The sequence below is a fragment of the Camellia sinensis genome, chromosome 9 (assembly GCF_055761805.1).
Source record: "Camellia sinensis isolate YWXY chromosome 9, ASM5576180v1, whole genome shotgun sequence".
NCBI lineage: Eukaryota > Viridiplantae > Streptophyta > Magnoliopsida > Ericales > Theaceae > Camellia > Camellia sinensis.
Genome location: NC_138969.1, coordinates 138562832 through 138589993, shown reverse-complemented (window position 1 = coordinate 138589993; position 27162 = coordinate 138562832). Strand labels below are relative to the sequence as shown.

Genomic DNA, 27162 nt, shown 5'->3' with positions numbered 1-27162 from the left:
AGTTCAGTGTTGGCCATCATAGTTTTTATAAACTTTAACACAAACACGGATACAAACACCAAATAAGAAAAATAAATACTACATTTGAATACTGGTGGTGTTCCATAATCATGCATGTCTCTTAGAGACCTCGATATACATGCCATCTTGAAATTGTAACATAGGTGTTTGGGCTATATCTCCTCCCTTAATTTTCGTCCACCTATCAGAATCAAAAATAGAAATCAAAAAACACATTAAGACTTTCTTTTAAATGAAAAATAAAAAAATTGTAAAAATCTTATTAACATGTTATCTTAATTTTTAGATTCATCCTTTTTTTTTCCCTTGTGAAAGTAATCCACTGATATAAATTTGTCATGAAGATATATCCTCTTAACTAAATGCATACTAAGAATTGCATTTTATTATTTTTTTCCATTTTCTTCATTTTAGGTCATATTTGTCACTATAATTGAAACAACATGAACAACTATGAAATGTGAAACAAATTTTAAAAGGACATTATTAGTGGTAGTAGTACATACTTGCATTCACTGACTAAAACATGTAGGAAGGTGGCAAAAAATGCCTTGGAGAACTCTTCACCTGCGCATTGTCTTATCCCTCCACCAAAAGGCATAAAATTCTTTGATGCGGTTTGTGGATCAATGTCCTATTTTCATCAATGAATCAAAGATTGGGTCATATATATAATGTTTTTATGTCTCAATGCACTATCAATAATATTAGATTATGTGAGAATTTTGGGACACTAAAATTTCAACATATGATCTAATGAATGAAAATGCATATTGGGACAATAGATCTGTGACCAACAATATTAACCTTCCAACGTCTCGGATTGAATGCAAGTGGATCCTTAAATACGTTGGGATTTAGTTGAAGAGTACAAGTGACAATCATAATGGCCCAACCTGCTGGAATTGTATAACCTAGAGATTGGAATTAGACAATTGTTATTAAACTCTGAGATGATTTAAGTTTGAGATGTGCAACCCCAAGCATCATGTCACAAATCATTTAACAGGTCGGAATTATAAAACATGTGGTGTTCTTTCCTAATAGGAGATGAAGGAATACATGACCATTTGACAAAGGGAACCACACATGGAGTAGCTCCTCTCAATAGTTCATTTTCTCCATAATTCTCAAGAATTTATTTTATGGTTTTCGTAGGTGTAGACACCCCATTTTTGACCGACCTTAAGACTCAGACGTCACCGATTGAGCGCTTGGTGATGTTGCATATCGTGCTCGTTCAGAGGTTTCGGAGTCTTGGCCGCGAGCTTTGCCTCCGAACTTCTGGACTCTTTCATGCTTTGCCTCGATTTGCGAACCAGACTTTGTTTTCTCTGTTTTCTCTTCGCGAAGGGAGGGAGAGGTCTCGTAGACCATCTCTCATTGGCCATAGGCTACGTTTCGTGGTCGTAGGCCATTTTGCCCGTTTGGAGTCCGGTTTCCGGTTTTTCAGAATCGTTGGCCGTGTGCCTCGGTTCGGGACTGCTTAACCACCTCCGTTTGCCCCGATTTTTGGCATACATCTTATTTGCTCCCTTTTGAGGGACACTGAGGTATGAGAGACCCACTTCGTGGTCGAATGCCACTTTCGGTGCTTAACGGGCAGTTTTCGGGGCCCCGAACTGCGCGTTCTGGCCCCCGAACATTCGTTTTGCATCGGTTTTCGTTCATTTTTGAAAGGCACCTCTGTTTCATCACCAGGAAGGCCGTAGAAGGGTGGGAGGCCAGCAATTGTTTCAGCAACCAGTTATATTCCTCCGGCGCCCTCCGACGCCCGCTTTTTCTCACTTCCAAGCCAATGTTGACCACCCTAGGGTCACTTTCTTCAATCCTAGCCCCCATATTTGTGTTGTACACACATGGAAGGACACCAAAAGTTGGTGGCCGGCCAGTAATTCCACCTGACCCTTTTGAACCCTTCCTAAAAGTGGCCTATTCTCTCTCCTATTTTACAGTTGACAATTTTGAACCACAGGGTTGTGTTGAGGGCACCTAGGAGGACACCAATTTGTGGTGGCCGGCCATTAAATCTTCTTGACCCTTTTGACCCATGGCCGGCCGGCCATGGGAGGTGGCCGGCCAGCCACCTACAGCTCCAAAAAGTGGCCGGCCTTGCTCCTCAGGATGTGTACATTACAGCTGTGTATCTGTTTCCCCCCAAAAAACCTGTATCCGGGGGACAACTTTTGGGGGGAAACTTGATCCATTTTCCCCCCACTTTTTCCCTCCATTTTCTCCCCCATTTTGGGCTACATAACAGAGCCTCCAGCTCTGTCTTGGAGGTTGGAAAAAATTAGCTTTAAGCCTTGTATGCATATTTCCCTCCATCTCTCTCATTTCCTTCAAAAGACACCAAAATCCTACCCTATTTTCATACCATCACCTAGCATCACCACCACTACCCCATTTCCAGCAGCTTGGGGAGCTTTCCAGCAGCTAGGAGGCATCACTTCTCAAGTCAAGAAGCAACCAAGGGTTGGTCTTCAAGGGTAAGTGTCAATTCTCTCTTTTTGAGCTTAATTTTGCAACATTTTCTAGCTAGTTTGCTTGCTGTTTTGATCTCCGGCCAAAACTGAAAGTACCCTTCATTTGATCTCTATTTCATGTTTCATTAAGGGACTTTTGTCATTTGAGGTCCCCATCTTGCACTTGCTTCATTATCCCTCTTGTATGCCATAATCTTGCATAGTATTTTTGGCCTATGTGTGATCTGTTTTGGAGCATGATGTAAACTATAAGTGAGCTTATTTTGAGCCTTTCTTAAACATTGAAGAAGGTCTCATCACTGTTTGGGACCTCCATGTGCCACTTGTCATTATACCCCTCTTTGGTCCCCATTTTTGCATGATTTATTAGCCTATTGTGTCTCTGTTTTTGGACCTCGGTCCGAACTGAAAGTGGCCATATTTTAACCCCCTTGTCATGTTTCATTAAGGGTCTTTGGCTGTTTGATGAATGTTTTGTATACTTTGTGTTTTGACCTTTTTTGGGCCCTATCTTGCATGGCATGTTGAGCATACTCATATATTGTTTTAGGGGTTTCCATAAACTGTAAGTAGTCGTATTTTTGGTCCCTATTCAGTGTTGTAGAAGAGTCTTTTTCTGTTTGGGCTTTGCATCTACCATTTGCTTCATTGCCTCCCTTGCGGAGCCATCTTTGTATGATAATTTAGTCCCATTTGTGCTTACTGTTTGGCCATGCTTTGAACTGTAAAAATGCTTATTTTTGGGCTTCCTTACTTCTGTCTTTTCATTCCATGTACCAATTATGCATGCATTGCATAGCTATAGGCCATTTCATGCGCCAAAATTCATGTTTCGGGACTCGTTCCATGCATCGGGTATCATTTTGCCATGATTCGGGGCTGTTTTGCATCTCATTTTGCCTCTGAAAATTGCATGTTTGCATATCATTTTCCATGTCTTTGCCATGTCTCATTAGAGTGGCATTTCGGTGCCTGAGGGTCGGTCCTCGGTTTGTGTGCACGCGTGCACGCATTTCGAGTTGTCTTGTTTTCATCTGATGGCCTCCAATGTGAGTGTGGCTGAGGCTCTCTCATGTTGGTGTAAGCCCATTATTGCATTGCGTATGCCATTTCATCCATAGCATTGTGTATGCCCGGTTGTGTATTACCTCGTGCAGCGTGTATGCCATTCTATAACATTGTGTATGTTAGGATTGCATCTTACCTGCATTTCATGCATATCATGCATGTTGCATCGTGTTCGGGATAGGAGTTAGCCCGGGCACGGGAAACGAGGTGCATTCCATACTCCGAGTAATGGAATGTGTCTCAATTCCCCAGTCACCGACACTCCGGATTATCCATGACGGAGTTAGGTTTTAGTTGAGCTTTCATGTGCATTCATTCTATATTGAGTTGCACAATTCGACTCCTCGACCATCATGCATCGAGATGCGTGATTGGTGGCACGAGGATCGAGGCACGCATACATTTGTGAAAATACATTGCTATGCCCATTTCCTGCTCTCTGTTGCAGCAAATCAAGAATCAGCGGTCTTCCGAGGCTTGGCACGCATTTCAAGAACAGGTGCAAACAGAGGCTAATTGGGGCATCGTCATGGATTTCCACGCAAAGGCAACCCGGGCATGCATCATTCATCAGAGTTAAGGCAGTCCCTAGCTTGCATGCCAGTTTACAGCTTTCTTAGTTAATTTGTAAATTAATTAGGAATTTGTACATTATTTGGACTGTAATATTTGGACTGTACTATTCTTTCATTTGGGACTGTATTATTTATTCGGACCCTCTGTGCGAGGGCATAATTGTAATAAGTGTGGGTGAGTGTGATGTATGTCTTCCAACCCCATGTCTTTCTTCCCCTTTATTTACCTGCTTATGATGGTTAGATTAGGGCATATTTCAATTAGCATACAGTATGACAGCATGTTTGTATTCATTCATCTGTTTTGCATGCACCGGGCTCGGCGCATCATACTAACTGCATTTGTATTTCAATTCCAAGTTGAATACATGTTAGCTGTAGCATTCCATATGCCATGTTTAGAATAGCCGAGCCTGCTATAGTTTGAATTTTTGCATGTGTTGCATTAGGCGTTTCTGTATACTTAGGATCATGCATGATTTCCAATCTAGTTTCTGTTTTGGCTTGGAGTACTCGGTGAGTTTTTATGCTTTAGCATCCTTGCATGTGTGTGAGTGACTGCCATGAATAGCATGCTTACCATGAGGCTATATGCTTATGTGATATAACTGCCTGAATGCCTGTGGGTGAAGGTTGGGTTATTTGGATTGGAACAAATCGTTGACTGTGAGTTTTAAGCCCACTAGATAGTGGCAAAACCATCTTTTCTAAGCCCACCCGAGGGTGGCAAAATCTACATTTTAAGCCAACCTACGGGTAGCAAACCATCTTTCAAAAAAACAAACATGAAATGTTTTGTTCCAATTTAGGCGACCCGGTCTATACTTGTATGCTGTGCGCATCACATAGTAATCTAGGCTAATAACCAGAATAAGAACGCATAATGTTTTCAAAAATAGATATCATGGTTAGTAGAGGCCAATCTTTGATCGGGCGAGCGGGGGTGCTCACGAAGTGACCTTCCCCAATCGTACCCAAGTTCCCGAGCCGAGGCAACTTTGGTGATGACGGACACGTGGCCTTAGGCAACGAGTCAGGGTTTCCTAAATTTCTCAAAATAAAATATTTAGGTGGCGACTCTGTATCTAGCAAAGCAGTCCATGTTTGGCACTTCTTTCAAAATCTGTTTTCTCAAAACGATTTGCCGGATTTGGACTCTTTGGTTCAGATTACGAACCGTGACAATTTGAGAGTCCTGAGCTGTAGTGACCCCAAATGAACAGAACGGGAGCTCACCCTCCCAGGGCGTTCGGGGGACGTCTACAATTTCTGGCGACTCCGCTGGAGATTTAGAGAACTTGACTCGAACTCATGCTATCTGTTTTTGACTACACTTGTGTGTTTCTTTGCATTGCATGTGCATTGGTGCACCTAGGACACCGTGTTTGCCATCTGCTATTCCTGAACGGTTTGCCGGAGGCTTGTCTTGTCAAGGCATGACCATAAGGCTAACCGGTTGTGGGCTCTGCCAGTATGGGAACACAAACCCCGGTTTTACCGGGGCACCCTTTTTGACCATTCGACCTAGTGCATATTCGGATCCATAGTGACCATTCCAAACTAGGACAGGTTGCTTACCCGTTTATAGGTTGTTTGAAACCGCTGTGTGCGTAGTGAAACCCTAGCTCCTGACAAAATAGGACAGGGAAACCCTACCCCAACATAGGGGTGTTTTGGTTCTCACTTATCTGTTATGTGCTTTAGAGTGCGTCTCTACAGGAATGCATATATCAGTTTGCAAGTCTGGGCACCAGGCCTGCGGGCATTACTATCAGTATTTGGGAGTCAGCTTTACCTGTGGGTATCAGACTCAGATTTTGGGGCAGAATTTTGGGGCAGAATTCAGTAGAGAGTACACTCACTCAGCTTTGCTCATGTGGGTTATCGTGAAATCAGGCTGAGGTGCTGTCTGTTTTCTCTTTTGATAGGTAGTCTTGGAACCATAGCTTCAGAAGGTTCCGATATCCCCCGAGGTTCATCGAAGTTGTGCTGATAGACTTTGTCAGGTCAGAGATTCAGTTCAAGGGCAATTAGTGTTCCTTTGCCAAAGGCAGGGTAAAAGGGCTAGTTAGGCACAAATCACCAGTTCAGCAGTTACCAGATCAGTGGCCCTTATCTACCCCACCAGTGAACAGTCAGGCTGAGGTCTCAGTTTCTACTGCAGGGATAGATACCGGTCAGTCAGATGGATCAGCAGAACACGTCAGGGATGGAGGCAATGATGCGCCAGATGCAAGAAAGTATGAAACTCATGCAGCAAGATGCTGCCCGTCAGGCGGAATTTGCCAAACAGCAGGCTGCGATCATGGCCCAGCAAGCCGAGCTCATCACCAAGCTGCAACAGCAAAGCGGCGCGTCCACTTCACAACAAGTTCCTCCCCCAGCAGGAGCTCCAGCACTTGGGGAGACGCCAAACGTCCAGGATGATACGGACATTCCAGGCGGGCCGGCTCCGCTCCCAATTTTACCTCAACTATCCAAAACACCTACCAATCTACCGGACTCTCCCTTCGAGTTCGAGGTCGACCCCACAGCGTTGAAGTTGAGCAAGCTTGAAAAGTTGTTCAAGAAATCCCAGGGGGTAAAGTCCATCCCGGGCATCGAGGACGGGTACACCGACGCAGCTGTAACTCTGCCGGACAGGTTCAAGATGCCTCACATTGACCATTTTGATGGGTCAGGAGATCCCATGGTCCACCTGAGTTTGTTTTCAGATGTTTTGCGCCCGATGGGCTTGACGAGATTACAGAAGCTCTCCCTTTTTGGCAGGACCCTGTCGGGTATTGCGGTCACCTGGTATGCCAAATTGGAGGATTCAGTGAAACGAAGCTGGGAGGAGATGGCCGAGGCCTTCGTCGCACAATATTCATACAATACCCAAATCGAGATTACGACCCGTGATCTTGAGACTATGAGGCAGGAGCCGAAGGAGAGCTTCTCAGAATTCGTAGCCCGCTGGAGGGCCAAGGCTTCAATGATGACCCTTAGGCCCACTGACAAAGATCAAATTCGGATGATTGTGCGCAATCTCCAGCCCAAGCTAATGCAGAAAATGATCGTGCTCCCATTCCCTACCTTTTCAGATTTGCATGAGATGGGAGTACAGATCGAGGACGCTATGAAGCAGGGCCTTTTTGACCAGGAGAAGGAGCAGCCCAGGAGGGCGTTTTCCCGCAGTTCGAATGCGACCGCTAGTGGTGATGTAGCTGCAAGATCTTCTGATGTGGGCATGGTTACTACCACCGTATCAAAAATAGCTACCCCATTCACCGGTGCGTCCGGAAGTAGCCCACAAGGAACCAAGTACCCACCTCGAGTCAAGAGGGTTTTCACCCCACTTCATATGCCTTTGTCGAAGGCCCTGGAGGTCTTAATCCGGAAAGGACATCTGAAACCGTTGGAACAACGGCCCCTACCCGAACCTATCCCTGCAAAGCATGATCAGACTAAATACTGCGCCTACCATCAACAAACCGGTCATGACACCGACAGTTGCTTTCGTCTGCGCCATGATGTACAAGATCTGTTTGACAATGGGGTCATTACCATGCCAGGTCCTGCAAAGTCCATCGGCACTTGATCAGTGAACTTGTGGGGGATAATGTGATGTGATCGGGGGATGAACCACTTGCTGGCGGTACTCAGTTTACTCCAGATGTGATGGATGGCACGCACTATTTTGAGCATTTGTGAATGCTGTTTATTCTGCTTTCTGACTTGGGTTTTGGGTCAGTTTTGTTGTTTTGTTTTGAGTCTGTCTTTTTGTTTTGAGTCAGTCTCTTTTGTTTCGGGTCTGTCTTATCGTATCGAGTCAGTCCTGTTGTATAGGAGTCGGGTGATTCCGGGGGGTGTTACCTCGGGCGTCACCATTTTGTTTTATGCTTGTCTTTTTATTTTGTCTTGAGTCTGTTTCTGCCAGGGAGCCAGTTGTGCTGACAGATTTGAATGAAACAACAGTGGTTTTTCATGCTCTTGTGTTTGCCACGGCCGTGTGCCAATTGTGCCAGAAAGTTTGAATGAAATGGCAGTGCATTCCGCCTGCTCTCTCGTGCCTTGAAGTCATTGTAATGGCCTGAGTTTTTCAAAACTTTTTTGAACACTGCGGTGAAAACGAAGAGGAAGGAATTCCTCGGGATTTGCAAAACTTCGATCATTTGAGAGAAAGAGAGGCGTGCTAAGCCCTTAATGAATGAAATCATGCTTGTTAGCATGAGTACTGAGAAGGACCCTGGCTTGATCCAGACTGGTTTCACACTATCTTCAGCGCGAGCGATTTGTCGCTTTCTTAAAAAAATTTCAAAAACAAAATGTTTTGCGCGGTCCTGCGAAGACCTGTGTGGAATCGCTCCTGAGATTGTGCTGCCTAGGATCGCTCTCAGCCTCGAGACTCAACCCCTTCGCTTCCAAACCTTGAACTTGAATTCAGAAGGTTTAACGGTCAACTACAATGTGAGGCCTGTGTGGCCAGATTTGAAGCAGCCCTCGAACAAGAGGCCAGGAAAGTCAGATCAAAAGATCAGAAGATCAGAAGAAGCTTGCAAAGCTAGAACAGAAGTACCCCTCGAACCAAGGGCAAAGATATCAGACATGCTCGAAGAGTTGAAGATGAGTCCTCTTGCAAAACAGCAGCCATTATCCTGGATTCAGATGACTTCAGGATCTCAAAACCATTTGACATGGACAAAGCTACACTTTTACCCTTGAGAGACTCGCTGGGTCGAAAACCCGGAAGGGCGACCCAGGCAAAAGTTAGAGCAAGAAAAGAAGAAAAAGAACAAAAAGAGAAAAGAACAAAAGCACAAAAAAGAAAAATGCAAAGAAAAGAACAAAAAAAAGAGAGAGAAAATAAAAAAAATAAAAAAAAAAAAGAAAAGATACAAAAATTGAAAAAAGAAGAACAAGGCTCGCAAGGTCGAAAACCCGCAACGGGCGCCTTGGCAAAAGTTAGAGCCTAAAAAGGAGAGGTTAATACCCGAGTGTACCTTAACCCCGAACTACGTAAGGCTTGATTCCCATGTTTGGGATACGTAGGCAACTTCATTCTGAAGTCCAGCCATAAACACTTCCAATTCGATTGTGTCCATGCGATGGTTTTGGTCATCCTTGTCTTCTCTGTATCTGAGAGTCTGGTTATGTTCGTTGCTCTGAGGACTGACTACAATGCGCTGCGGTACTATCCAAACAAGGGGCAACTTTCCGTTGCCATTCAAAACGCCGCAGTGTCATTTCAAACAAGGGGCAACTTTCCGTTGCCATGCAGTGTCCTTCAGACAAGGGGCAATTTTCCATTGCTATGGATCCGAGATTGTGCATCTCAAGAGTAGGTTCCGTGCTCGTTGAGCAGTGGTCGTTTGCAAAAATAGTTTTTGAGAATTTTTACTGAGGTTGACTAATCTTCTCGAAAAATACTCCATTTTTCAAAACTGGACCATTTCTTGGACCCAAAAAAGGAAAACTCTCAGTGCTCATAGCCTAACTTGCATGATTTTAAATCAGAAAATTGAACAAGCGCGTTAATCTAACTCTCATGTTGGTCAAAACTGTTTTAGTAGAAAGCAAAAACAAAAAATGGTCAAAATGATGAACTAGGGGCACAGTTGAGTCAGGTGTTCTGTCTTTTACCCTTTGTCAAAATACTTGCCAGAAAGGGCACTCTTCTTGTCGAAAAGGACACCGTATTCGCCAGAAAAGGGCACAACAAAGGGCAGAAAGCTCTCACATCCTCAAAGCAACGAGGTATCAAGCAAAGTGCGAAGCACGAACTAGAATGGGGCAAGATATTCCACTCCATCATCTGGACAGATCTTATTACGTCCAAACTCCCTAGCAAAGCATCATCAACTAATGTTAGCTGCAGATTTGCTACACACCCAGTTGTAGCGCAACCCTTCCGTGGGAGGAATTCACTAGCTGTGAGCGGAAGAAAGAGAATCTAGCAGAATGCTAGGGGTACGAGTCCACAATTTGCTGTTTATCCATCAACCACCTAGGGGAGGGATGAAAAATGAGAGATTGAAGAATAGAGAGATGTGCGATGAGAGGAAAAGTGAGAAGAGGGCTTTTTCAGAAAAAACAGAGCTTGAGGGTCGAGTGATGTAAGAACCACAAATGAGAAAGGGTGGGAAACACTACCCGGTGAAACAGGCTCCCTGTGCACGTCTGAGTGTCGTGTCTTTTGTTTTATCTCGATTCTTGTTTTGAGTCATTTTGAGTGTTACTCGATGTGTTTAGGTTGTGTGCCTTTTATTTCCTTGTTAAGTCGTTTTGCTGTGTTCAGTCGTAGGCTCAATACCTGGTCAAAAACTCATCTCTCAATTCCAAAAATAAAATCGTTTTGCGCTCCGAGTGCCGTGCCGTTCTCCACATCTGTACAAAACAGAATTTGTTCTTTCATAAAATCGCAGGATTCAACCCAGGTCATGTCAGAACAGCAAAACCAGGACCTGTCTAAAGCTATATGAGTTCCAGACTGCAAAGCAAAAGCAAAAGAGGAAATGTAGAGCATCTGAGTTTGTTTCAACTTCAGTAAGTTCCGAGACTACATTCCGTGTGTACCTCTTCAGGTCTTGCCAATGCTCCGAAGTATGAGTGTGCCTCTACCTCAAGCTCAAGATCAAGTCTGCTTCAAGCCAAAATGGTAGTCAGAAGTGCTCTCCTTGAGGACCGTTTCATGCCAGGGACATCTTGGCCGTATTTGCAATGAGTTCCTACGAGACCAGCTACGACGGTGGAAACTAGAGTTCGAATGGCTGATGCCTAGAACACAAAGGTTCGGGATTTCCGAGACTAAAGTCTGGTTTAAATACCCAGAGGCGTGTCCTCGGCATGAAATCTGTATGGAAGCACCATAGGTTGAGATAGCGTGTATGCACCTCAATTCTGGATACTGAACCAACCTAGTCTGTCACCCCGTTGGAGAATAGGGAAAGTTGCGAATGTGATCGAGAAGAAAGACAACATCCAAAGTGTTCTACATGAAGAACCCTTGTCAGTATTTCAGAGCCTTTGTACTGTAAGATGAAGGTAAGTGTTCGAAGAGCACGAGGGGAGATCCCTGTCAAAGTAGAACGGTTCACCGCCACTCACCTCATGAGGCGCTTTCTAAAACCCTGTTTTGTCTATTTATTGTTTTCCTTAAGTATCATGCATTGTATGGCATTGTACCTATCAAGTTTTTTTTCTCATTCATACACGATATTGTATATACGGTTCATTCAAAGAAGTTCTGTTTAGGATCATTCATTTAGTGTATCAATGACACCTCACTCATTTAGTGTATCAATCACACTTCATTTCTTTGGTGTATCAATCACATCTCATTCACCCTTAGTGTATCTATCACACTTTCTTCGTTCGCTTAGTGTATCAATCACACTTCATTCCTTTGGTGTATCAATCACACTCTTTTCACTTAGTGTATCAATCACACTTCATTTACTTTTGTGTATCTATCACACACATTCTCATTTTGTGTATCTACCATGCGCATATTCACTTTTGTGTATCTATCACATACATTCTCGTTTTGTGTATCAATCACACTTCTTTCACTTTTGTGTATCTATCACACGCATTCTCATTTAGTGTATCGATCACACCTCACTTTGTGTATCTATCACACACATCCTCATTTCCTGTATCTATCACATACATTCTCATCTATCACACACATCCTCATTTCCTGTATCTATCACATACATTCTCATTTTCTGCATCTATCACACATATTCTCATTTTCTGTATCTATCACACACACTCACTTTTAGTGTATCTATCATACTCTGTTCACTAAGTGCATCTATCACACTTTGTGTTCACTTTTGGTGTATCAATCACACTCTGTTCACATAGTGCATCTATCACACTTTGTGTTCGCTTTTGGTGTATCAATCACACTCTGTTCACATAGTGCATCTATCACACTTTGTGTTCGCTTTTAGTGTATCAATCACGCTCTGTTCACATAGTGCATCTATCACACTTTGTGTTCGCTTTTAGTGTATCAATCACACCCTGTTCACATAGTGCATCTATCACACTTTGTGTTCCCTTTTAGTATATCCATCATACTTGTTCACATAGTGCATCTATCACACTTTGTGTTCGCTTTTAGTGTATCAATCACACTCTGTTCACTAAGTGCATCTATCACACTTTGTGTTCGCTTTTAGTATATCCATCATACTTGTTCACTAAGTGCATCTCACACTTTGTGTTCGCTTTTAGTATATCCATCATACTTGTTCACTAAGTGCATCTATCACACTTCGTGTTCACATTTTGTGTATCTATCATACTTGTTCACTTAGTGCATCTATCACACTTTGTGCTCACCTTTTTGTGTATCAATCACACGTGTTTGCACTGTGTATCAATCACACACTCTCACTTTGTGTATCTATCATACTTGTTCACTTAGTGCATCTATCACACTTTGTGCTCACCTTTTTGTGTATCAATCACATGTTCGCTCTGTGTATCTATCACACATGCACACTGTATTCGCAGTGAGAATTCCATAATTTTCTTGCATCCTTTCTGCACGAGGTGTAGTTTGGCTCGAGTTTACTTGCTTGCCTAGCATTCGCTTAAAATGTTGCATTTATTTCCCATAATTGCTTCATTATAGCTCTCTTTGCATGATCATGAGTGATGACCGGCTTCGCATAGCGTATAAGTCCAATTATCAAACCGGCTTCGCGTAGCGTAGAAGTCCAATTATCAAAACCAGCTTCGCGTAGCGTATAAGCCCAATTATCAAACCGGCTTCGCGTAGTGTATAAGTCCAATTTTCAAACCGGCTTCGCGTAGCGTATAAGTCCAATTATCAAAATCTTCCTGCATATCATTTTGCATCTTGCCCCATGCCTGCGAGCACATCTTTATCTATCTTGTCTGCTTTGTCTAAGTCTTCGGCCTTGTTAAAAATGGGTCGTCTCTGGGCTTTGACATTCACTCCCGTCACTTATGACTTTCGAGTTCTGTCAAAGAGGGGCAACTGTAGACACCCCATTTTTGACCGACCTTAAGACTCAGACGTCACCGATTGAGCGCTTGGTGATGTTGCATATTGTGCTCAGTCAGAGGTTTCGGAGTCTTGGCCGCGAGCTTTGCCTCCGGACTTCCGGACTCTTTCATGCTTTGCCTCGATTTGTGAACCAGGCTCTGTTTTCTCTGTTTTCTCTTCGCGAAGGGATGGAGAGGTCTCGTAGACCATCTCTCAGTGGCCGTAGGCTACGTTTCGTGGTCGTAGGCCATTTTGCACGTTTGGAGTCTGGTTTCTGATTTTTCGGAATCGTTGGCCGTGTGCCTCGGTTCGGGACCGCTTAACCACCTCCGTTTGCCCCGATTTTTGGCATACATCTTATTTTCTCCCTTTTGAGGGACACTGAGGTCTGAGAGACCCACTTCGTGGTCGAATGCCACTTTCGGTGCTTAACGGGCAGTTTTCGGGGCCCCGAACTGCGCGTTCTAGCCCCCGAACATTCGTTTTACATCGGTTTTCGTTCATTTTTGACAGGTCCCTCTGTTTCATCACCAGGAAGGCCGTAGAAGGGTGGGAGGCCAGCAATTGTTTCAGCAACCAGTTATATTCCTCCGGCGCCCTCCGATGCCCGCTTTTTCTCATTTCCAAGCCAATGTTGACCACCCTAGGGTCACTTTCTTCAATCCTAGCCCCCATATTTGTGTTGTACACACATGGGAGGACACCAAAAGTTGGTGGCCGGCCAGTAATTCCACCTGACCCTTTTGAACCCTTCCTAAAAGTGGCCTATTCTCTCTCCTGTTTTACAGTTGACAATTTTGAACCACAAGGTTGTGTTGAGGGCACCTAGGAGGACACCAATTTGTGGTGGCTGGCCATTAAATCTTCTTGACCCTTTTGACCCATGGCCGGCCGGCCATGGGAGGTGGCCGGCCGGCCACCTGCAGCTCCAAAACGTGGCCGGCCTTGCTCCTCAGGATGTGTACATTACAGCTGTGTATCTGTTTCCCCCCAAAAAAACCTGTATCCGGGGGACAACTTTTGGGGGAAACTTGATCAATTTTCCCCCCACTTTTTCCCTCCATTTTCTCCCCCATTTTGGGCTACATAACAGAGCCTCCAACTCTGTCTTGGAGGTTGGAAAAAATTGGCTTTAAGCCTTGTATGCATATTTCCCTCCATCTCTCTCATTTCCTTCAAAAGACACCAAAATCCTACCCTATTTTCATACCATCACCTAGCATCACCACCACCACTCCATTTCCAGCAGCTTGGGGAGCTTTCCAGCCGCTAGGAGGCATCACTTCTCAAGCCAAGAAGCAACCAAGGGTTGGTCTTCAAGGGTAAGTGTCAATTCCCTTTTTTTGAGCTTAATTTTGCAACATTTTTCTAGCTAGTTTTCTTGCTGTTTTGAGCTCCGGCCAAAACTGAAAATACCCTTTATTTGATCTCTATTTCATGTTTCATTAAGGGACTTTTGTCATTTGAGGTCCCCATCTTGCACTTGCTTCATTATCCCTCTTGTATGCCACAATCTTGCATAGTATTTTTGGCCTATGTGTGATCTGTTTTGGAGCATGATGTAAACTGTAAGTAAGCTTATTTTGAGCCCTTCTTAAACATTGAAGAAGGACTCATCACTGTTTGGGACCTCCATGTGCCACTTGTCATTATACCCCTTTTTGGTCCCCATTTTTGCATGATTTATTAGCCTATTGTGTCTCTGTTTTTGGACCTTTGTCCAAACTGAAAGTGGCCATATTTTGACCCTCTTGTCATGTTTCATTAAGGGTCTTTGGCTGTTTGATGAATGTTTTGTATACTTTGTGTTTTGACCTCTTTTGAGCCCTATCTTGCATGGCATGTTGAGCGTACTCGTATATTGTTTTAGGGGTTTCCATAAACTGTAAGTAGTCATATTTTTGGTCCCTCTTCAGTGTTGTAGAAGAGTCTTTTTCTGTTTGGGCTTTGCATCTACCACTTGCTTCATTGCCTCCCTTGCGGAGCCATCTTTGTATGATAATTTAGTCCCATTTATGCTTACTGTTTGGCCATGCTTTGAACTGTAAAAATGCTTATTTTGGGGCTTCCTTGCTTCTGTCTTTTCATTCCATGTACCAATTATGCATGCATTGCATAGCTATAGGCCATTTCATGCGCCAAAATTCATGTTTCGAGACTCGTTCCATGCATCGGGTATCATTTTGCCATGATTTGGGCTGTTTTGCATCTCATTTTGCCTCTGAAAATTGCATGTTTGCATATCATTTTCCATGTCTTTGCCATGTCTCATTAGAGTGGCATTTCGGTGCCTGAGGGTCGGTCCTCGGTTTGTGTGCACGCGTGCACGCATTTCGAGTTGTCTTGTTTTCATCTGATGGCCTCCTATGTGAGTGTGGCTGAGGCTCTCTCATGTTGGTGTAAGCCCATTATTGCATTGCGTATGCCATTTCATCCATAGCATTGTGTATGCCCGGTTGTGTATTACCTCGTGCAGCGTGTATGCCATTCTATAACATTGTGTATGTTAGGATTGCATCTTAGCTACATTTCATGCATATCATGCATGTTTCATCGTGTTCGGGATAGGAGTTAGCCCGGGCACGGGAAACGAGGTGCATTCCGTACTCCGAGTAACGGAATGTGTCTCAATTCCCCAGTCACCGACACTCCGGACTATCCATGAGGGAGTTAGGTTTTAGTTGAGCTTTCATGTGCATTCATTCTATATTGAGTTGCACAATTCGACTCCTCGACCATCATGCATCGAGATGCGTGATTGGTGGCACGAGGATCGAGGCACGCATACATTTGTGAAAATACATTGCTATGCCCTTTCCTGCTCTCTGTTGCAGCAAATCAAGAATCAGCGGTCTTCCGAGGCTTGGCACGCATTTCAAGAACAGGTGCAAACAGAGGCTAATTGGGGCATCGTCATGGATTTCCACGCAAAGGCAACCCCATGCATCATTCATCAGAGTCAAGGCAGTTCCTGGCTTGCATGCCAGTTTACAGCTTTCTTAGTTAATTTGTAAATTAATTAGGAATTTGTACATTATTTGGACTGTAATATTTGGACTATACTATTCTTTCATTTGGGACTGTATTATTTATTCGGACCATCTGTGCGAGGGCATAATTGTAATAAGTGTGGGTGAGTGTGATGTATGTCTTCCAACCCCACGTCTTTCTTCCCTTTTATTTACCTGCTTATGATGGTTAGATTAGGGCATATTTCAATTAGCATACAGTATGACAGCATGTTTGCATTCATTCATCTGTTTTGCATGCACCGGGCTCGGCGCATCATACTAACTGCATTTGTATTTCAATTCCAAGTTGAATACATGTTAGCTGTAGCATTCCATACGCCTGCTATAGTTTGCATTTTTGCATGTGTTGCATTAGGCGTTTCTGTATACTTAGGATCATGCATGATTTCCAATCTAGTTTCTGTTTTGGCTTGGAGTACTCGGTGAGTTTTTATGCTTTAGCATCCTTGCATGTGTGTGAGTGACTTCCATGAATAGCATGCTTACCATGAGGCTATATGCTTATGTGATATAACTGCCTGAATGCCTGTGGGTGAAGGTTGGGTTATTTGGATTGGAACAAATCGTTGTCTGTGAGTTTTAAGCCCACTAGATAGTGGCAAAACCATCTTTTCTAAGCCCACCCGAGGGTGGCAAAATCTGCATTTTAAGTCTACCTGCGGGTAGCAAACCATCTTTCAAAAAAACAAACATGAAATGTTTTGTTCCAATTTAGGCGACCCGGTCTATACTTGTATGCTGTGCGCATCACATAGTAATCTAGGCTAATAACCAGAATAAGAACGCATAATGTTTTCAAAAATAGATATCATGGTTAGTAGAGGCCGATCTTTGATCGGGCGAGCGGGGGTGCTCACGAAGTGACCTTCCCCAATCGTACCCAAGTTCCCGAGCCGAGGCAACTTTGGTGATGACGGACACGTGGCCTTAGGCAATGAGTCAGGGTTTCCTAAATTTCCCAAAATAAAATATTTAGGTGGCGACTCTGTATCTGGCAAAGCAGTCCATGTTTGGCACTTCTTTCAAAATCTGTTTTCTCAAAACGATTTGTCGGATTTGGACTCTTTGATTCAGATTACGAACCGTGACAATTTGAGAGTCCTGAGCTGTAGTGACCCCAAATGAACAGAACGGGAGCTCACCCTCCCGGGGCGTTCGGGGGACGTCTACAGTAGGGCCTCACAACGGTGATCTGAACCATTTATTTCATAAGTCTCAAAGAGAAAAACATATATACAAATGATCAACTTGATTGAAAATCAATATATACACTAACTAATTGTGTTTTGTTTTATGAAATTGATGATAAATATTATTTTAAACCAAAACTGTTCATTTTATAAAAGAAAATACGATAGTTAGTATGATTATCGATATCCGATTAAGCTAATTTTTTACATATATATTCTTCTCTTCTAGGTTTATGAGATAAACAGTTTATATTATTGTGGTTAGGGGTCATCAATGGGCCTGGCCAGGCTTACGTAGCCCACAACTATAGTGTCCAAATTCCATATTTTAATGGATTTTTCGAGTTTTGACCAATCAATGGGCTGGTATGGGCCGAGTCTATTTAAAAAATTAAAATCACGTCCCACCCATAAGCCAAAATCTTACGGGCCAAAATAAATCAAAAGGGGCTACACATTCACTTATATTATTAATTTCTACACATTTTTCATTCACATATCCTTAATATTTTCATTAGTTATTTTTCTTATTTACTTTCCAACATAATTCAAGTATTTTGATTTTTTTCTTTCTTTTTTTTACATCCCATATAGTATAAAAATAAAAAATAAAAAAAGCAAGTAACATATTATACCTACAACTGGAGGGGCCAAAAATGGAAAGAAAAAAAAATAAAAGCTTTAAACATGAGAACAAAAATATATATATATAAATACTCAAACTAAACATTAGACCAAAAAAACTCAAACTAAATATTAGACTTACCCATGAGGGCTCTTACAGGCTGAGTTTATGAGCAAACTCAGATTACAAACTTTTGTCTAAAATCCTAAATCATCTTTTATGAGTTGGGATGGGATGAACACTTAAGTGAGTTGGGACGGACCATGAGACGGGTTCGTCAGGTTGGGTAATATCGAGTTTTTTTAATCACAAGCCATTTGGAAACCCTTAATTGTGGTGGAACACCACAGAACCCACAAAGTAGAGTCTAGAAAGTTGTCGAGGAAATAAAGTCTTGAGAGGAGCTGCACTTCCACAACACAAAGTCCGTTGATTTTGAAAGATAGAGGAGGGGATTGAATTAGGATAAATGTGGAACCCACTGTAATGATGTTTGTTTGCAAAATAGGAAAAGGGATTCACAATCCCTTAGGACTATGATAGGTCTTAGAGAAAGGGATTAACAAAGACCTCTAAGGGTTGGATTTCAAAACTAGTGAGGAGATTAGTCTGGAAAAAAAAAATTAAAAAAAAAAAAAAATTCTATTTTGCCCATATTATGTGTTGTGTATTTGTGTGGGTCTTTTTTTGTGTGTGTGTGTGTGGGTATTATGTCATTATATATATATATATATGTATTAAAATAATATAGTACAAAAAAATATTTTTAAAATATGATTTTTTGATATTAAAATATATCAAAGACATCTAAGAAGGGTGTTTATGGTATTTTATATAGTTAATCCCCTTACTAAAATATATGACAAACAAACACAATTTTTCTTAATCCTCTCACTAACAATCTCATCCAACCTAACTCTGAAAACATAGGGGCCCATAGATCATGAATTTACTTAGATACAAACATTTATTTAGTAATTTATTACCATTATAATTGATATCTTTCAGTGTTCTTCTTAGTATCCCAGGAGAAACATTTCCCAATCTCAGCACTTCATTAATAACCTGCAGTTTTGGCATACCAACACAAGATAATGACGCAGTGTGCCAATTAATTTCCAAAAGAGAATATACATATATACATGGTTTAGAGTGTGAAACTCACATGCATGGTAGCAAACGTGGATTTATATTCATCCCATGTCAGTGGAGATTCCTTATTCTCTCTGTTTTTGAGAAGAATGTCATGCTCCGCCAAAAATAATAATCAATATTAATTAAAATACAAAGAATTGAATGAAATATATATAGATAGATAGATAGTAATTAAATTAGATTAGAGAAAAATATTAGAGTGAATAATGTTGATTGTTGATTTCATTATTACATACCGCTAGATTCTCCACCACCCAAGGGTGTTCTGCAAATAACTTAAAAGACAGTGTTATGGTCGTGGATATGGACTCAACGGTAGCAAACAAAGCTCCAATGGTGATCGATAGGATGAAATTCTCTGTCAAGAAGAAGTCAGTGTATAACTTTTAGATAATAGTGATGTCCATATGAGGCTTATCTTATTAATTGTAGGTAAGAAGTGAAGTGTTTTGATAAAGAAGCAATGAAGGACTAGCATGGAAACAGGATTGGAGGTGGAAGATGGCAACCAGTGGTACGTCGGCATGGTGGACGGCGAGTGTAGAACAGTAAGTCAGTCACAAATATACATTCTATTTTTGTGGATAATCTACCAAAATCCATGGGGACCAGAGGGTTATACAACATTTTCTCTAACTATGGGACAGTCATGGATGCTTTCATCCCAAATAAGAGATGAAAGATGACAAGATCTTGCTTTGGTTTTGCAAGATATAACTGCTCTGTAACAGCAGACATAGCAGTTCAAAAGGCACATGGGCTTTGGTGTGATGACAGAGCATTGAGAGTCAAGATGGCAGATTTTGGCAAGGAGTCTGGTCCATTCCCAGATCGAACCAAGCACCACAGACCAAAAATGTCATTGCTGTTACCACCACGCATACTGTTGGCCATCAAAGGAACAGATCTTTTGCTGAGGTTGTGAGTGGCAGAGGAGGCCAATCAATGCAATCTGAACCATTAAGGCTTATAAGGAAGGTAATGGTTAGTTGTATGAAAGTGTGGTAGTAAGGTTAAAAGCATCCTCATCAATGGATACTTTCAAGGAGGACATCGCTAGGAGAGGCTTTGGGGAAGTAAAGGTCAAATGAGGGGGTGGAAGAGACATGGTTCTCTCCTTTAAATCAGTTACAGACATGAAGGATAAACTTTAGAGAATGCAGGTTTGGCTCAATGCTTGGTGTGATTCGGTCCAAGAATGGCGACGAGGGTTGGTTATTGAACAAGGAAGATATGTCTGGCTGAGTTGTTATGGCGCCCCGTTGAATCTATGGAGTTTTAAAACATTTAGTAGTATTGTGGAAACTTGGGGAGCAGTGCTCACCATTGATAAGGATACACTTCGGCTCAAATCGCTTCATTGTGGTAAGGTGAAGATAGCCACATCAAGTATGGAGCCTATAAACCACATCATAAATCTGGAGTGCAAAGGTACATTATACCCAGTGAGGGTTTGTGAGGAACAAATTATAGTATCTAAATCACCGTCTGATCAATGTACATCTGAACCCACTGAATGAAAGATCGTAGGGAAGACAATTCCAGAGGCAATTGCAGATGAGCAGCTTACAGACATAAACAGTAGGCATGAGGTAGAAGATGATGATATGGACATCTAGCTAAGCAAGAAAGCAAACTTACGAGATGAGGTGGCTAGAGAGGGGAACAGTGTCTTTCCTACTAACTCAGATGAACTGGACGGAGATGAAAGATTGAGTGATCTCTCTGCTGTTGCTAAAACATATATGATGAAGGATAGGTCTAAGGAAGGTGGCGCATGCGTAAGTCAATCAGCAGGGGTAGGGTTGAGCTCTGAGCAATATGATGATAGTGATAGGCGTAGGGTAGACGCTGAAGTCTACACCTCGGGGTTTATCAGAAGTCTGAGGGGGTCTGATGGTAATCAGCTGGGTATTCAACTTGAAGTGGATCTCAATCGGGCCCAATTGGCAGGTGGTCTAGATGGGCCGGCCCTTAGACCTGATGAGCTGGTTTAGTTTCATCACAATAATCCTCAACATGGCCTTCAGGGGTCGGCTGATAGCACTGTTGGGCAGGTTCAGATTCATCACAGCAACCCACAAGGTCCATCTGTTTATTCAGCCCATTCTTTACAAATACCCTTATGTCTAGCTAGTAAGGAGAAATTGAAGGCAAAGAAAGATCAGTATCAAGAACTCAGCTTCAGAAAAGCAAACTAAGGGGAAGTTCGAGGTCAACAAGAGATTGGGGGCATCATCTCTAAACTTGAGGAAAGGATTTGTCTTCAGGTCAGCTGTAGCTGCCATTTCATTATCCATGGCAAAGGGAAATAGTAGAGGTCGGAGAGTGTTATCGGAGACAGAGGCTTCTATACAAATCAGTAAAGCTCTGGGACTTGAATGTGAAGGTAAAGAAGAGGAGGTGCTGAGCAAGTTAGAGGATTTGGAAGCTCAAGATCAACAGAGAGCAAAGAAGGAAGGAGTGAAAAGCTAGTCTTTTACACCCAGCTGGTTAAGTGTAATTTCCATACTCATGAAGATACAACTATGGAATGTGAAAGGAATTGGAAGACCTGAAAAAAGGAGGAGGATTAAGAAAAGCCTTCTAGATAGGAAAGTGGATATTGTGTTACTTCAAGAAACTAAGAAGCCAGCAGTGGACTCTGACTTGGTTAGGTCTATGTGGCGTGGGGATCATTTTGATTTCATGGGTGTAGATGCGATTGGACGAGCTGGAGGACTCTTATGTATTTGGAACTCTGAGGTATTTCAATTGAAGGCTTGTTGTAGCTCTCATAATTTCATCCTATTATCAGGTACATTACTTTACAATTTTGATTGTGTTATCATAAATGTGTATGGTCCTAATGAGGTGGGTAAAAAAAAAGAGACGTAGGACTCTTTAGTAAAGTTGAAAGCCAGTTTTCTGGGGCCATGGTGTCTGGGGGGTGACTTCAATGAAATCAGGAGTATCTCAGAAAGAATAGGGTGCTCAAGAAGGGATAGAGGAATGAGGGATTTTAATAATATGATTGATCAACTAGAGTTGATAGACATGCCTATGTTAGGGAGGAAGTTTACGTGGTGTAATTCTCAAGCAAGGGAGAAATTGAGCAGAATCGATAGATTTTTGCTTAATTATGAGTCGGTGTCAGAATTTTTCTTTCAAATTATGGGAACTTCCTAGATTGTTTTCTGATCACTATCCTATTATTTTAATGGAGGATGATAGGGACCGGTGCCCTAAACCCTTCAGGTTTCTTAATGCCTGGCTTTTACATCCAAAATTCCTTTCCTTTGTTCAGCAAAGTTGGCCAGAATTTAGTGTGGCAGGATGGGCAGGGTACAAGTGTCTTATGAAGTTTAAAGCACTGAAATAGGGTCTTAAGAAGTGGAATGTGGAGGTGTTTGGTATGATTGAATTAAAACTGAAAAGTGTGGAAGATGAGGCTCATTCGTTGGATTTGTTAGCAGAGGAGAGACCATTACTTGATACAAAATTGATTAGAAGAAAGGAAGTGAGGGGTGAAGTTTGGAAGTTAAGTAAAATGTTGGAATGGATTTGGTTACAAAAATTTCAAGTGAATTGGGCAGCTAAAGGGGATAAAAACACCAGGTTCTTCCATATTATGACATGTAGCAGAAATAGCAGGAATTCTTTGTGTTCAATACCAATGAATGGTAGGTTGCTTGAAGAGCCTTCAGAAATTAGGGATGCAGTTCAGGTTCATTTTATGAGGCTATTTTTGGAAGATTGGAAAGTCCGACCCAAATTGTCTGGCCCTTTTATGAATAGAGGTGGAGCTCAAATTGTGGCACAATTGGAGGCAGGTTTTATAGAGGAGGAGATCTGGAATGCTATTAAGTGTTGTGATGGAAATAAAGCTCCTAGGCCTGATGGGTTCAACATGTCCTTTTTTAAGAAATGTTGGCAAATAGTGCGGGTTGATGTGTTATAGTTTATAAGGGAGTTCCATCAGAATGCTAATCTGGTTGGTGAAATTAATATCTCTTTCATCGCTTTAATTCCAAAAGTTTCAAGTCCTTCTTACTTGAATGAATATAGGCCTATTAGCTTGATTGGATCCTTATACAAAATCTTAGCTAAGGTGTTAGCTAACAGATTGAAAAAGGTGATGCCCAAGATTATTGGTGAGGCCCAGTCAGCTTTTTTGGGGGGAAGGAATATTTTAGATGGAATTCTGATAACTAATGAAATAGTGGATGGGTGGAAAAGATCTAGCCGAAAAGGTTTGGTGCTAAAGTTAGATTTTGAAAAGGCCTATGACTCAATTAATAGGGAGTTTTTATTTGATATGATGTCGAAGTTTGGTTTTGGAACAAGGTGGGTTAGATGGATGAAATCTTGTGTTTCCTCTGCCAAAATCTCTGTCTTAGTAAATGGGTCACCAACACCTGAGTTTTGTCCACAAAGAGGTCTTAGACAAGGTGATCCGTTGTTACCATTCTTATTCAACATCGTAGCAGTGGGCCTCAATATTTTACTATGTAGAGCTAAGGAGTTGGGTCTAATTACAGGGGTAGTGGTGGGTTCTAATGGCCTTAGAGTCACACATTTGCAATTCGCGGATGACACGATTTTGTTTTGTGATGCGAATAAGGTGGAGGTGACCAATATCAAAAGAATTCTAAGATGTTTCGAGATTGCTTCAGTACTGAAAATCAATTACCACAAGACTGTCATATGTGGTGTTGGGGTGGATGAGGAACTAGTGCAGGAGTTTGCTTACTCTTTAAATTGTCTTCACCAAAAGCTGCCTCTCAAATATTTGGGGCTACCTTTGGGGGCAAACCCTAGCAGGAGGAGTACCTGGAAACCCGTTCTCGACAAGGTCAAACAGAAATTGTCCACATGGAAGAGAAGGCTATTATCCTTTGTCGGGCATCTAACTTTAATCAATTATGTAATGTCCTCTTTACCTATTTATTATTTATCATTGTTCAGAATTCCAACTGGAGTGGCTAAGGAGATTGAGAGATTGCAATCAACTTTTCTTTGAGGTGGCTCTGATCTTAGAAGAAAAGTTCACATGGTCCGGTTGGAGGTGATTACTAAAAATAAGAAATTAGGAGGGTTACGTGTGAGAAGGATTAAAACTTTGAATCAATGTTTACTATTAAAATGGTGGTGGAGATTTGGTGTGGAGAATCAATTGCTTTGGAAGGAAGTGATTTGTGCAAAATATGTGCCAGTGGATGGAAGATGGTACCCAAATCTGATTGGTAGGGAATCAAAGCTCTGGACTGATATAATTCATGTTGTTCTTTACAATCCAGAGCTGCATCAATTCTATATGTATAATTCTCAGCTGGTTCTGGGGGATGGGAGAAGAGTTCTCTTTTGGAGGGACAAGTGGGTGGGTAATGTATGCTTAATGGATCAATTCCCAAGGCTTTTCTTATTATGTAATGATAAAAATAGTGTGGTTAGTGTGTTTTTTGAAAGAAGGGCAGAGGATGGTGGATGGAATTTGGGATTTAGAAGATCTTTGCTCGTTTGGGAGGAGGAAGAAGCATATAGATTATCTTGTCTGCTTGGCACTGCACCAACACTGTATAGCACCAAACCTGATGAGCTTATTTGGTGTGCAGACCCATCTAAGATCTTTTCTGTTTTATTAGTATATAATTAAACTGAATCACTTCTGGGATCTGCAATTCCAGTGGCTGCCTCAATTTGGAACAACTTTGCGCCCCCAAAAGTGCAATTTTTTGGGTGGTTAGCTTGGCTTGGTAAGGTTAAAACCTCTTCTTTCCTTCATAGAATTGGAATTCTCACAGGAAATGTAAATCTTGGCTGTGTTTTTTGTCATAATGAGGTAGAATCTGTGGAACATATTTTGCTACACTGCCGTTTTGTGTGGCTGCTTTGGTCAGATATTATTCACTGGTGGGGATTGTAGTGGGTGATTCCAGGATCTGTGCATGGTTTGTTGAGTTGGTGGTCTGGATGTGGAATGCACAAGCTGGAGAAGAAAATCTGGACGGTAATTCCTTTGGCCACTCTCTGGTCCACTTGGAAGCACAGAAATGACTCTGTCTTTAATGGCTCGTAACCAAATCTAGAAGCTTTGTGTGAATTAGTGAAGGTTAGAGTTGCTAGGTGGTTCAAAGCATCGAAACTCCAGGTGGATCTCTCTATAAATGATTTGGTTTTAATCTGCCTCAGGTGAAATATTATATCAGGAATGGAGGTTGAAGGCTTAGCTCAAGTCTGGTGTTTTTTGGCCTCATAAATTTGCTGGGCTACTGACTGGAGTTCAAACAAGCAGTTCACTGATTTTTACTGAGTTTGTAGAATGACTAAAGGGCTGCAGTATTGTTCATGGGAATTTCAAGGAGTGTAGTTCCAAGGCAATGTAGTTTCAAGGAGCAAATCGGCAGTTCTCTGATCTGTGCTGGTTTCTTTTCTGGTTGAAGGCATTGCATGTTCAAGGGTGATGGTTTATGAATGGATGCTGTGATGCTTGGGTGCTGCTCTGTGATGGAAGGGTGTGATCTGATCTGATCTACTGGTAAACTGCTGCTGCATGTCTAATTTAGTTTTGTGCTGCTGTGATGCTTGGGTGCCATTGTTTCTTTGTTTTGCTATGTTTGTTGGCCTTCAGACAAAGCATCTCTGTTTTTGCACCAGTGTTGTTGTGATGCTGTCTCCAATACCTCATGGATGCTTTGTGATGGAAGGGTGTGATTTAGTGTTGTGGAGCTCACAAATAAACTGCTGCTGCATGTTTATTAGGTGGTTGCTGTGCTGCTGTTTCTTTGCTTTGATTTTTTTGTTGGTCTCTCACCAACAAGGAAGTTGGAGCTTAATCTAGCTCTAAACTCCTCTTTATTGATGTTGTCCTTCATATGTAATCTATATGTGGTTCATCAATAAAGTTTTCTTTTGCCAATCAAAAAAAAAAAAAAAAAGAAGTCAGTGTTCAAGTCTTTCACCGCATGATCAAGGAAGTCCCCTTTCTTTTCCTCTGGGCAAGCTATTCTCTCCTTTAACATTGCTCTTATTACCTTTTCTAACTTGTCCTTATCCTACAATCAAAAATCATAATCAAAATCAAATAAACTTTTGCGAAGGTAGAGTTTCCCTTTTTGTTTTCTAGTGTTATTATTACCGTCATACATTTGTAGAATCTAGTACCAGGGATGTTCAATGAAAAGGACATAAGACCTCGCACGAATCCAGCAATGGTGTCCGTTATAACATCAGATGACTTTTCAAAATCATGACCAAACAAATTTTTTGTAGCAAAAACTGCAACCATCCACAAAATCCATGACAACAAATTTATTCATGAACTAACATGCCAATAGCTTCAGAATTTATATGTGAATGAGCTTGACCCTAATAATAATAATAATAATAATAAGGGCATAATTTTTTATTTTTTTTAAAAAAAAAAAAGCAAGAAAGAAAGAAAGAAAAAAGAAAGAGAAAAGTCAGGGTTTAACACTTATAATAAAATAAACTCTAAATTTTTAATTTTGTCAATTTATACTTTAATTTTTTGATTTGGTTTCAACTTAAGCCATCAATGTATTTATGTTAAGTAAAACTGACAAGGAAAATGAAATTTTAGTTATTAAATTTAATGAAAAATAATATTTTAGACATTTAAAGTACACCTACATTGAGTTTAATAAATACGTTTTTTTTTTTTTGCAAAAAAAAAAAAAAAAAAAAAACAAGCAAAAAAAAAAACTAAAATATTTTTTTTTACTATCCATTTACTTAACGAAAATAGTCAAATAGTTTAAATTGAAAATAAATATTAAAAAAAATATGGTTTAAATTTATTTAATTAAAAACTAAAAATTATTTTGTTACAAAAGTTAAATTCTGATTTTGCCTTTCTATTTTTTCTTCAATAAATATGTTACCATCCAAATAGAGACATGATCATGAATTTAAAAAACCTGTATATTAGGACCCTAAATTGTTTAACATCACAAAAAAGGCAAACTACAATTTGAAAATAATCTTTACAAACACAATTATTA

The 27162-nt window shown here is 41.4% G+C and overlaps 1 protein-coding gene across 1 annotated transcript; it reads right to left on the bottom strand.

Annotated features, from left to right (window-relative positions):
• LOC114321849 (beta-amyrin 16-alpha-hydroxylase CYP87D16-like) lies at nucleotides 1–26426 on the bottom strand. The gene is made up of 8 exons (XM_028269075.2): nucleotides 26277–26426; nucleotides 26088–26193; nucleotides 19397–19538; nucleotides 19170–19260; nucleotides 18991–19069; nucleotides 829–935; nucleotides 528–655; nucleotides 1–202 (listed from the first exon to the last, which is right to left on the bottom strand). The coding sequence occupies exons 1-8, from the start codon at nucleotides 26424–26426 to the stop codon at nucleotides 109–111; spliced, it is 897 nt and encodes a 298-aa protein (XP_028124876.2). The 3' UTR covers nucleotides 1–108.
• Nucleotides 26427–27162: the final 736 nt, after the last annotated feature.